The sequence below is a fragment of the Pan paniscus genome, chromosome 13 (genome assembly GCF_029289425.2).
Source record: "Pan paniscus chromosome 13, NHGRI_mPanPan1-v2.0_pri, whole genome shotgun sequence".
Lineage (NCBI taxonomy): Eukaryota > Metazoa > Chordata > Mammalia > Primates > Hominidae > Pan > Pan paniscus.
The window spans coordinates 117423661-117436659 of NC_073262.2; the positions used below are offsets into that span (position 1 = coordinate 117423661).

At 42.6% G+C, this 12999-nt stretch overlaps 1 protein-coding gene across 3 annotated transcripts in view; it reads right to left on the bottom strand.

Annotated features, from left to right (window-relative positions):
* The window catches only part of BARD1 (BRCA1 associated RING domain 1), an 84382-nt gene extending 72429 nt beyond the window's left edge, over nucleotides 1–11953 (bottom strand). The window contains exon 1 of one of the 3 annotated variants that reach the window (XM_003812514.4): nucleotides 11494–11953. In XM_003812514.4, coding sequence (XP_003812562.1) covers nucleotides 11494–11651 — 158 coding nt within the window. In that variant the 5' untranslated portion in view covers nucleotides 11652–11953. The remainder of the gene's footprint in view (nucleotides 1–11493) is intronic. The other 2 variants (XM_034955070.3, XM_008964956.4) reach the window with 2 other exon arrangements.
* Between the last annotated feature and the right edge of the window lie 1046 nt (nucleotides 11954–12999).

Below are 12999 nucleotides of genomic sequence, written 5' to 3' on the forward strand. Positions count from 1 at the left end.
TAAAGCCTTTTAAATGACGAGCACTTTTTGTGCTTGGTTTATTATACTAACTCTAAAACCTTTAGATATTTACACCATTATTATTAAATTACCTCTGTACACATACCACATATCAATAAAAACAATTCTTCACATTTCTTGAAAGATTGAAAGTATCACACTGCACATCTTAATAGATATGAACATTCAAGTGAAATTGAGATTTTCAGAAAGATTGCGAAAAACAGAGTACACACCCACAATGTTATTCTCAAGATACTGAAAATGGTGCTCACCGACATTACAAAACCTATTACTTTTTAAAAACTCACCATGTCTGATTTTTGTATCACAGTATGTAAAACGTACAGATAAAAATATGACTTGTGACTCTGCCAATTAACATGATCTCTTTTAACATTCATACTGTGTCTATAATTTTTGTTATTTGACCTACCAAACCTAACCTCCTTTTCCCCATCAAGTGTACTGAATTCTATTTCGTGGCAAGCTCCTCCTATCATAATATCCTTCCTTTACCTCTTTTATTACATCGCCCTGGCCAAACCTCCACCTTCAGGTTGCTCTCTACCTTGAAAGAAGTCCATTCAGTTTCCTAACACCTTGGATTCCCTATCCAGCCCAGGCCAGAGTTAACTATTTCCAAGCCACCTTCACCACTACCTAATTGTGCTGACCTCTTAGACACTCATGGATGCCAATCTATAATGCTAGATAGGCCCCAGAGTCTACTTCTTCCCTGCCCACTCAGGCTGCGAATAACCACTGTTAAAAAAAGAAAAAAAAAAAGAAAAAAGGAAAGATGTATAAACTTCTCTCTATAAATTCATTTGGTAGCAACCGGGTACTGAGGCTCATGCCTGTAATCCTAGCACTTTGGGAGGCCGAGGCGAGAGGATCACTTGAGGCCAGGAGCTTGACTGGCCTGGGCAACATGGTAAAACCCTGTCTCTACTAAAAATACAAAAATTAGCCAGGTGTGGTGGTGCATGTCTGTAATGCCAACAACTTGGGAGGCTGAGGCACAAGAATCACTTGAACCTGGAAGGTGGAGGTTGCACTGAGCCAAGATTGAGCCACTGCACTCCAGACTGGGTGACAGAGCGAGACCCTGTATCAAAAATAAATAAATAAAATTTTAAAAATATAAAAATTAGCCAGGCATGGTAGTGCACGCCTGTAATCCCAGGAACTGGGGAGGCTGAGGCACAAGAATCACTTGAACCCAGGAGGCACAGGTTGAGGTGAGCCGAGATTACACCCCTGCACTCCAGCCTGAGTGACAGAGCCAGACTCTGTCTCAAAAATATAAAATAAAATAAAATAAAATAAAATAAAATAAAGACATAAAATTTATTTGGTAGCCTCTTCATTTTTGTATCTCTACCAAAGTCATGTATTCGATATTCTATAAGTAAACAAACAAATGAACAGATAGATGGCTATTCAAAACAATCTCTATGCTTCCTCATCTCATTAACTTTACTGGAACTTAATGGTGTAAGTTTTTTAACACCTAAATACATTTTTATCTCTTCACCAGTCATCTTACCCCTTCCTAGAGTCTAAGAGGAAAATTCGATCTCCTTTAGTCACTCTTCCTAAAATGTGCTACTCTATCTCTCCTTTAGTCACTCTTCCTAAAATGTGCTACTCTATCTCTAGTTCCCATATCTTTTCTGCCTCCCAAAGCACTAGATATTCATAATAGTTGCCTTTCTTCTCTCATTTGCATCTACACATGAACAGGTAATCTCTCCTTTGATGCAGAAAAAAACACTGTTTTGATCATACCTCCCATTCTACCTCCTGCTCCATCTCTTCCCTTTCTTGAACAGACAAAAGTTCTTAAATGAGTGCTCCATACCAGCTACTCCCATCTCCTCACCTTCCTAGCTTTAGCTCCCTCCACTCTGCTGAAACTGTTCTCCAAAGCATTTTTGGTCCCCTTCTCTCTGACCACTCTGGGAAACAGCACTGACCTCATCTTCTTTCCTGAAACCTTTCCTTCCACCGCATTTTAATATTTTTATACACATTGATCTGCCTATTTCAGCATTTCCTTAGCTGCTTTTCCTACCTCTCCATGTAGGCATACCCCCAGGATGCAGTCCGTAGCCTTCCGGCTTTCTCTGGCAATACTTGACTCAACGCCTTGATTCTGTTTCTCAACTTTAAATTTCCTTCCTAAGATGACTGAACTCTTTAGCTATAGTTCTTAACCTTCACTCTAGCAATAAGGTGCTATCACATATTAGTAATGATTTAACATGTGGGAATAATTGATCAGTTGTACTAATTATTCTAATTAGTGAGTTAGAATATATATTTGTGTTGCTGTTAACGGATAAGGAAAGATAATGGAAATGTGAATGAGAAGTATGTGCACTTGTGTGTATTGGCGGAGGGAACAAGAAGGAAGTGTGTGAGCCAAGCTGAGAGAGAAGGGAGTGCCAAATTCAGTGGCACATGCCTGCAATCCCAGCTACTCAGGAGGCTGAGGCAGGAGGATCGCTTGAGCCCAGGAGTTCAAGGCTACAGCGTGCCATGATCGTGCCCGTGAATAGCCACTGCGCTCCAGCCTGGACAACACAGCAAGAACATGTATCTTTAGAAAAATTTTGTTTAAAAATTATTACAACTAGGAGATACCTATCAAGAATATAAATGCATCCAACTTTAACTCAGCTATTCCACTGCCAGGAATTTATCTTTCAGCAACACTAGATACTTGGAAAAATGAAACTTTCAAACATCAAAGATACCTAGACAAGATTCTAAAACCTTCCAGAGATTTAAGAAATAATAAAATTAAATGTCATACTTTTTTTAAAAAAAGGAATCAGGATAGCCTAAGACTTCTTAAGGGTAATAAGAGATGCTACAGAACTGTGGAACGAGGCCTTCAAAATAATTATTGAAAATTACTTTGTACTTTGAATTCTACATCCACTAACTTCCACTGTCAAAGTTAACAGTAGTAAGAAAATTCATCTTTGAGAATAGTTAGGAAGTTAATAACATCTAAAATAGAAAAAAAAATAGCAATATAAACATATTTGGAAATGTAGAGGTACATGCTTGTAAAACTAAAAAAAAGACAAAAGATGTTTCTGATGCATAGAACTCAGGGGTGATGAAGGATGAAGCAAAGAATGTTTTCATTAATAGTCTGTCCTATTGACTCTGTCAACTATTCATGTATAACTTTATTTAAAAACATTTTAAATGTAAAGGCACATGACATCAGTATCACTCCAGCACTGCTTGTTACAGCAAAAGACCACAAACAACCTACATTTTTCCAATAAAGAAATGGTTAAATGAATCATGCAACAACTACATGGTGTTTAGTATCTGCTTATCTGAGGCAGTACAATGCTTATATGAACACAGAACCTCTTGAAGGATACACAAGAAACTGATAATTATGAGTTACTGAAGAAGATTCACACTTATCTGTCGTTCATTTAACAAATACTGAATGGCCATATACTGTGTTATTTTAATTCTTTTCACATACTGTTTACCATTAAAAAAAATTTACTATTAAAAAATTCTTCACAATCTGTAACACCTAAGCCATGCAACCTTTTCTCTCATTGCTCCTCAACAAAAACTCTGCTGTGGTCAGGCCAGTGTCTCTTACAACTATTATTAGCCTATGTCCAACTCTTGGATTTCAGTCTCCAGCCATCACTTCTGCAAAATTCATGCCATGTAACATCTAAAGAACAAAGTTGACTGTGTTCCACTCTTTTCTAAGGGACTTATAATCTGGCCAATTAATTATATAAACCAAATTAGTATGACTTAAAAGATGTACAAAATGCTGTAAAGTTACAAAGAAGTGAGCATCTAGTTGGGGCTCTGGGATTCAATGTTGAAAACCAAATATTTGGCGGTGGTGGGGGGGGGGGGTTGTTTTTGTTTTTTTGAAACAAGATCTTGCTCTGTCACCCAGGCTGGAGTACAGTGGCATGATCACAGCTCACTGAGCTTTGAACTCCTGAGCTGAAGAAATCCTCCCATCTCAGCCTCCCACATAGCTGAGACTACAGGTGCACACCACCATACCTGGCTAATTTTTTGTAGAGGTGGGGTTTCGCCATGTTGCCCAGGCTTGAAAACTAAATATTTTGTACAGATGATCCCTGACTTACAATGGTTCGACTCGCAATTTTTCAGCTTTATTATCCTGCAAATGTAATACACATTCAATAGAAACCACACTTTGAATTTTGATCTTTTCCCAGGCTAGCAATATGCAGTACAATGCTGGGCCACAGCAGGAAGTCATTCTGTTTTTCACTTTTAGTATGGTATTCAATAAATTACATGAGCTATGAAACACTTTATTATAAAATATGCTTTGTGTTAGATGATTTAACCCAACTGGGCTAATGTTAGTGTTCTGGGCATGTTTAAGGTAGGCTGGGCTATGCTATGATGTTTGGTAGGGTATGTATATTAAATATATTTTCGACATACAATATTTTAAACTTACAATGGGTTGATCCAGACATAACCCCATCTCAAGTTCAGGAGCATCTGTATTTTAACTTCCTGATTTTCTATTTCTCTTGTCTTGAAATTAGACTCCAGCCCTACAGACAAGAGATCTTAACTTTCATTTTTTCTGAGCTCCCCAACCCACCATTACCTACCTAGCATGGTGCTAGATTAACTGCAGGATTGCAATAAGTTCTTAGTGAATGAACCAAATGGAAGCCTAGATACAAAAATGCATTTGTATTAACAATTCCATTTTATCCTTACCCTATTTTCTGTTTGATATACATATATATTAGATAGAAAAAATCCAAACAAATAAGAGAAGACATTTGCATGGTAACAGGATTTCTGTACCTCGAAAATTCAGCTACTCTACTTTTTCCCCATCTACAGTCATACTTCTGTAACTTTACATGTAGTTGATTTAGAAAGATCAGTGCGGGGAAAAGCAAGAGAGATCAGATTGTTACTGTGTCTGTATAGAAAGAAGTAGACATAGGAGACTCCATTTTATTCTGTACTAAGAAAAATTCTTCTGCCTTGAGATTCTGTTAATCTATGACCTTACCCCCAACCCCGTGCTCTCTGAAACATGTGCTGTGTCAAACTCAGGGTTAAATGGATTAAGGGTTGTGCAAGATGTGCTTTGTTAAACAGATGCTTGAAGGCAGCATGCTGGTTAAGAGTCATCACCACTCCCTAATCTCAAGTACCCAGGGACATAAACACTGCGGACCTCTGCCTAGGGACCTCTGCCTAGGAAAGCCAGATATTGTCCAAGGTTTCTCTCCATGTGATAGTCTGAAATATGGCCTTGTGGGAAGGGAAAGACCTGACCATCTCCCAGCCCCACACCCGTAAAGGGTCTGTGCTGAGGAAGATTAGTATAAGAGGAAGGCATGCCTCTTGCAGTTGAGACAAGAGGAAGGCATCTGTCTCCTGCCCGTCCCTGGGCAATGGAATGTCTCGGTATAAAACCCGATTGTACGTTCCATCTACTGAGATAGGGGAAAACCACCTTAGGGCTGGAGGTGGGACATGCGGGCAGCAACACTGCTTTGTAAAGCATTGAGATGTTTATGTGAATGCACATCTAAAAGCACAGCACTTAACCCTTTACCTTGTCTATGATGCAAAGACCTTTGTTCACGTGTTTGTCTGCTGACCCTCTCTCCACTATTGTCTTGTGACCCTGACACATCCCCCTCTCGGAGAAACACCCACGAATGATCAATAAATACTAAGGGAACTCAGAGGCTGGCGGGATCCTCCATATGCTGAACGCTGGTTCCCTGGGTCCCCTTATTTCTTTCTCTAAACTTTGTCTCTGTGTCTTTTTCTTTTCCAAGTCTCTCGTTCCACCTTACGAGAAACACCCACAGGTGTGGAGGGGCAACCCACCCCTTCAGATCAGTGCTGTCAGAGGATAACTTAGGGAAGAATTAAGTAGTGAGAACAATTTTTTTTTAAAGTTCTTACTGATACAAAATTTTCTTCGAAAAGAAAAAAAGGTAAATCCATCTGAGATTATAATACCAAGGCAGATCTATTTCTTAATAGAATGGCTCCCCTATATCTCCATGAAATATCAACTGCTATTTAATATTAGGCAAGACAGCTCCCACAATGCTCTTACATTTTAAAGAATCCTCAAGGTAATTTTAACGTGTGGACCAACATGTTGAACACCTAAATGTGCAGGCTCACCAAGCCAATTAAACAATTTTTCTTGTGTTTATCTTTAGAAGAATAAAGTGTTTAACAAGTAAAGTATATGGATAATGACATGGAACCTATAGGGGATTCTTAGCGATTCATGTAAATTAACTAGGTCTTCTGGTATTACCACTTGCAAAGGCCCTTCAAATGTGATCCTACCTTAACCTAAGTTCTTTCATACATCAATTTAACATACACTAAGAAACTATGTGTCTGGCATTGTGGCTACAAACGTGAACCTAGTTTTACTAAATATATAACTGAAGGAGACAGACATCACTCAAAATATTCCATAAATAAATAAATCTCACAAATAAATTCTAACTTGGAAGATACGATACAAGCTGAACACCAGCGATTTGTGCCTTTTCTGTATGTATGTTAAACTTCATCCAGTGGACACAAATAACTATGAAATCTGCAAACTGGAGAGAACTTTACAAATCAACGAGTCCATTTTCCCCATTTGATAGATGAGGAACCAGAGTCCAGGAAAGCTATACAAATTGCTCTCTTTAGGAAGTTAACTATGTAAACCAACTGAGTATTCTGTTGTTAGGCTACTAATCACTGATTTGACCCTGTCTTAACTCTCTGTTCACCTGACCCAGTCCCCCTTTACCCTATAATTCTTTATAGCTAGTTATTTGCAAATAACACCCATCACCCCAGCTCCCTGCAACCTGGCTCCATTTTAAAAATCTATTCGCATCTCGGCCTGGTGTGGTGGCTCACGCCTGTAATCCTAGCACTTTGGGAGGCCAAGAAGTGCGGATCACAAGGTCAGGAGTTCGAGACCAGCCTGAGCAACATGGTGAAACCCCGTGTCTACTAAAAATACAAAAATTAGCTGGGTGTGGTGGCGCTCACCTGTAATCCCAGCTACTCAGGAGGCTGAGGCAGGAGAATCACTTGAACCTGGCAGGCAGAGGTTGCAGTTAGCCGAGATCACGCCACCGCACTCCAGCCTGGGTGACAGAGGGAGACTCCGTCTCAGAAAAAAGAAAATCTATTCATATTTCAATTTAAAAGCCCACGAAGCTTCCTTCCACTGGCCCTACCCAAGTACTCTTCTCAGCACTATGTCGACCTGCATGACAATTTACCCTGAACTTGTATTTATTTTATCCCTTATAATTAAGCATACACTCCTTAAAGGCAGAAGTAGAAAATGCATCACCTTATCACCCCTTACACAGTGTCTCAGTGATTTCTTGTTATTCTAATGAATAACCAGTGCCAGGGAGAAATCATTCCATTTGGGGATCACTGCTCTGTGAGAATGCCTCTGAACATTCAAAACTCATGAAGAAAGGCAAAAGCTGAACCCGGAGTCAGAGAACCTATCCTTTATTTCACAAATATTCATATAGTATTTAGTACATAACAGACACAGCTCAAGGCATCTTATGAATATCAACTCATTTTGTGCAGATGAAGAAAAGGAAGCATAAAAAGATAAAATAACCTAAATAATGGAGCCAGGATTTGAACCCAGGGAATCTAACTCCAGATTCCACACATTTAACATCTACACTATGCTGCCTCAAAGTATGAGAGAATACAAAATTAAGCTTGATCATCTCCTAAACAAGAGCTCAGAAAAAAAAAATACCTATCATAAAGGTTAAAAGATTACTTTCTAATTTTTCATAAAAAGTTGATTAAAATGGCCCACGTTACAATTGTCATAGATGTCTAATCCCACTCTCACCCTCAAAAATATGCCAAGAGGTACCTATTAATTCACAAAACAGTGTTATATGACACCTGGGGCTTCTACACTGCAGCTCCTATTACCATTTCCTGCTTCCTTTAGGAACACATTATTACTGTGCTTTCTGCCAGCCTCTCAAATAATATGGTCTTCCTGTCTCATTTTTCCAAATCCTTAAATAGCTTCTTTCTGGTTGTGAGGCTTGGTCCTAATATAAATGTCACATCTGGCCTCTTGAACACTTTCATCGGCTTCACCTTGAAGCCAGATTCATGTTAAAGGTCAAGAAAGGATGCCCGGTTATGTACCAATCCACCCTCACCAGCAAGTAATGCTTGCTGCAAAACAGATCCATGTGCAACACAAGACAGATGTCAGCTGCAAGCTGAATGTGAGGGTAATCGGGGTAATCACTAGCCCACTGGGTAGAACTCTGAAACTCTGTAAAAGGACATACTGACACAATTTCAAATAATATGACACTGCTTTTGAATGGAGGGTAGCAAATGGAAGAAGCAGACCATTCTGAGTTGCTCCTTGCCGGCAATGTCAGGAGGCTACCAGGGCAAAGGCAGAGGTAGGAACAATGCTTTTCCTCCTTGAGTAAGGTGCAGCTGGCCATGCTTTTTTCACTATAGATAGTGCCAAAGTTGCAGAGACATCTACAGAGGAAAGCAAAATCATTTCTAAATATTAAAGCCCATGTAAAGGCCAGGCATGGTGGCTCACGCCTGTAATCCCAGCACTTTGGGAGGCTGAAGTGGGCGGATCACTTGAGGTCAGGAGTTGGAGACCAGCCTGGCCAACATGATGAAACCCCGTCTCTAGTAAAAATACAAAAATTAGCCGGGCATGGTGGCATGCACCTGTAGTTCCAGCTACTCAGGAGGCTGAGGCAAGAGAATTGCTTGAACCCGGGGGAAGGAGGTTGCCGTGAGCTGAAATCATGCCACTGCACTCCAGCTTGGATGACAGAGTGAAACTTTGCCTAGAAAAAAAAAAAAAAAAAAAAAAGGCAGCCCATGTGATATAAAATTGTATACCAAAAAGGATTTTTAAACTTGAGACATTAAGTTTATCAAGACTTTATCGACAGTTTAGCAACTATTGCCTGTGGGCCAAACCAAGCCAGCAGCCTGTTTCTGTACAGCCCTTAAGGAAAGAATGGTTTTTACATTTTTAAGAGATGTAAAAATAAATAAGAACAAAAACTATTTGCGGGCAGAAAGGCCTAAAATATTAATTACCTGGCCCTTTACCGAAAAAATTTGCAGACCCCTACGTGAAAACATGCAGTCTAAGAGTTAAGATTCAGTTCATTCATAGAGGTTCGGATTAAAAAAAAAAAAATCAATAGCATTCAATAGCATTCTGTAGTCAAATGGGTGAGCCATGCTAAAAGTCTGGGCCTGGTTACTGATGTCTGTTTACACTCCGTTGCCTCTTACTGTATACTCACTTCAGTTAGAAACCGGAAAAATATTTGGTAGGGGATAAAAAGTGAAACCGGCTTTGTTATTTTTCAGGACAACATATATTCATATATATTATCTATTTTGTCTCTCCCAAATCATGTAGCAAGCAAACACCACATTCTTTTAGATTAAGACACACATTATTTATCATTTATTCTATCACAACCACCAAACTCAATACTTTACATACATGTAAAATTTCATTTTGTTTCTTCCATAAAAGCTCCCTAAGAGATGGAATTTATTGTCTGCTTTGTTCACTAACAAATCCCCAATACCCAGAATAGGGTCTGGCACTTTATGGGTGCTCAATAAATTTATGATTATTAATGAATCCTCACAAGAAAATAAGCTAATCATTAGTATTACTCATATCCGGAAAATGAGGCTCAGAGAGATGAATAACTTGGCCTACTCAATAGAGTCAAAGCTAGAACCTGAACTCAGGCATTCTGACTACAGTCCAAGTGAAGCCCTATGCTTCCACATAGGTATGTGCCAAGGGAATGTCTAACTTTCGTTGGACTATCAAGGTGTGAACTATAATGCTTCTGTTATTGCAACTAGCAGTGCCAGTTTTAAATTTCCTATTCTCAGATGACCCATGTGCTACAGGAAAACACACACACAACTCAAATGTCTTCATGTACTCACTTATCTGAGTGTCACTTTTCTAAGAAGTGCAATGTCATTTTGTCACAGATATTAAAAGTTTTCGTCGAAGAAAATATAAGTGCAAAACTCTGACAGTTAAGTCCTTTTCATTTTTAAAGAAAAAGTTTGGCCGGGCACCGTGGCTCACGCCTGTAATCCCAGCACTTTGGGAGGCAGAGGCGGGCGGATCACGAGGTCAGGAGACGGAGACCATCCTGGCTAACACGGTGAAACCCCATCTGTACTAAAAATACAAAAAATTAGCCGGGCATGATGGCGGGCGCCTGCAGTCCCAGCTACTTGGGAGGCTGAAGCAGGAGAATGGCGTGAACCCGGGAGGCGGAGCTTGCAGTGAGACAAGATCTTGCCACTGCACTCCAGCCTGGGCGACAGAGCGAGACTCCGTCTCAAAAAAGGAAAGAAAAGAAAAAGTTGTGTTACTTATACTTTATGCAACTAGGTAACTTAAGTTCTGCAAGTTAGAAATCAAAGGGGAAAAAAAGTCCAAAAAGGATATAAACTTTTGACAGCTACAAATAACAAAAAAACTGCCAGTGATCTTCATACAGAAATACTTAGCTGTACCCACAGCAAGTGCTCAATAAAAATGCTTTTTAGAAGAAATGAAAATGAGACAAACCTTTCTTGGGTTTTACAAACCTTCTTGGTTTGTATACTAGAAAGAGCTACACGAAAAAAAGCAAGAAGTAACACTCATGAAAATGTCTTTGGACGGAATGAAAACCCTGAGAGGACTCCCATAATGTGACAGCATGAAGGAAAACAATAAACAGCATCACTAAGAGCGGGGACACCAGACATACAGTCTTTTGAGCAAACTAAGAAAATGAGAAATTCCGTGCCATCTTCAATCTACAACTATGGTAGATATCCGATGCTCCATCCCATCTCACTCGAAAAAGCTGGCACGGAGAAAATGTCAAAAAGGCCAGTTTAACTTAGAGTGGCAGCTGCTTCTAATTTAGAGGGTCTCCGGGGCGGCCCGCCAGCCCAATGCGCCACAGCTCCCGGAAAGCAGCGGGGTAATCCAGGGCCGGGTAAAAAATGCAGAAGCCTCAGCCCCACCCCAGCCCGATTCAAACTCTGGAGGCGCGACCGGGATGAACATTTTTTTAGCCACACCTCCAGACGGTTCTTCAGCCCGCTGAAGTTCAAAAACTACCGTTTCAGGTGGATTCAGGGCAAGGGGAGGCTGGTAAGTCGCCCAAAAATAAAGTGAATGAGAAGCAGAAGTTGTTAATACTATATCCCCGGGCAGGTGCTAACCGCACGCCGACCCGACTGCAGCGCGGGAACGGAAGGAGGAAACGGGAGATTTGAAAAGATTCTCCCGCCCCCAGAAACTGGGCGACCCGTGCCCTCGCAGCCACCCCCTCGAGGCTCCGTCTTTACCAACGCGAGCAGCGCAGCAGCTTCTCCAGGCGGTCGAGCGCGGCGCGACTGTGGGCCCAGGCACCGCGACCATCCGGTTCCATGGCGGGCGCGGAACGAGGCTCGTTCCCGGAGCGGATCCTCGGCTGCCGGTTCCTCGGCTGCCGATTATCCGGCATCGTCCCGCCTTCGGATGAAAGGCTCCTCGGAGAGCGGGAAGCAAGGAGGCCTCGGGAAACCACCGGGAAGCTGCAGGCCAGCGACTCGAAACTGGCCAAGCTCTTCCCGCGTCTGGGACGGCGGGCCGCCAGAGGGGCGAGGTGCGCGGGGCGGGGCGGGGCACGGCGGCCGAAATGCTCCCAAAATAGGGACGCGCAGGGCACAGGGGCGGGGCGGCGAGAGCCAGCCGCTGGCCGAGTGGGCGGGACCTAGGGGTGGGGCTGGAGGCTGAAACTTGCCAATGTCCCGGCGCGTGGGACTCAGGGGCGGGGCCGCGAGAGCCGTGGGACCGAGGGGGCGGGGCCGGACGGCTGAAACTTGCCAAAGTCCCGGCGCGCGGGTCCTAGGGGCGGAGCCGCGAGAACACGCCGCGGGACAGAGGGGGCGGGGCCTAGGAGCCTCGGGGCGGGACAGGACGGTCGAAACCGAAGTCCTGGCGCGCGGGGCCCAGGGGCGGGGCCTAGGGGCCTCAGGGCAGGACAGGACGGCTGAAACCGAGGTCCCGGCGCGCGGGGCCCGGGCGCCGTGCAGTGAGAGCACGCCGCTTGACCGAAGGGGCGGGGCCTGAGGGCTGAGCGCAGTCGCGAGGCTGTAGTTGGCAGGAGAGCGGGCGGGGCCTGAAGCGCCTCTGGGCTGCCTGGACGGATGAAGTCCAGGTGGAAAGCCAGTCGACGTTTCCCGGGAGCTACGACTCCAGGGACCCTCATCCGAGCTTAACCGTTGGAACAATCACAAACCCAGAAACTTTTAGCTGAGTGTTATTTATAAAAAGCGCTGTTTTGACTGCTGTTGGACTTGGAAAAGCTTTGCCCACGATACTGAAGGTACTACTCTTTGTTCCTAAGAAAGCAACCTTTTCTTTCCTCTCACCTCAGCTGTGGCGTATATTGTAACTGAGTAAAAATAAGGAAAGTTTCTAATTCTAACTAGTTAACAAATATCAGCTCAAAGGCATGTCTGAAAAGATCTGGTTTACTTTTAAAATATTGGTATAAAATTTCAAAAAGGGTTTTTTTGTTAGAGAGTGTGTCCACCTTCCTCCTCCAGATCTTTCACTGATCGCCGTAATTTACAGATAAGACCTACAGAGCAACCCGTCATGCCTTCCTGCCGCTCCCCAAGTTCATTTCCAAGTCCTTGCATTTTTCCCCCTAACTTGTCTCGAATGCACCCATTTTCTCTCCGTCTCTGCTCCACAACATCCCCAGTTGCCTCGTCCTCGCCTGGTTTCCTGTCGTAGCTTCCTAGCTGATATCCAAGTGTCTATCCAGGTCCCAGCCAGTCCCGAGACTGCGGTGTGGCCGCCTA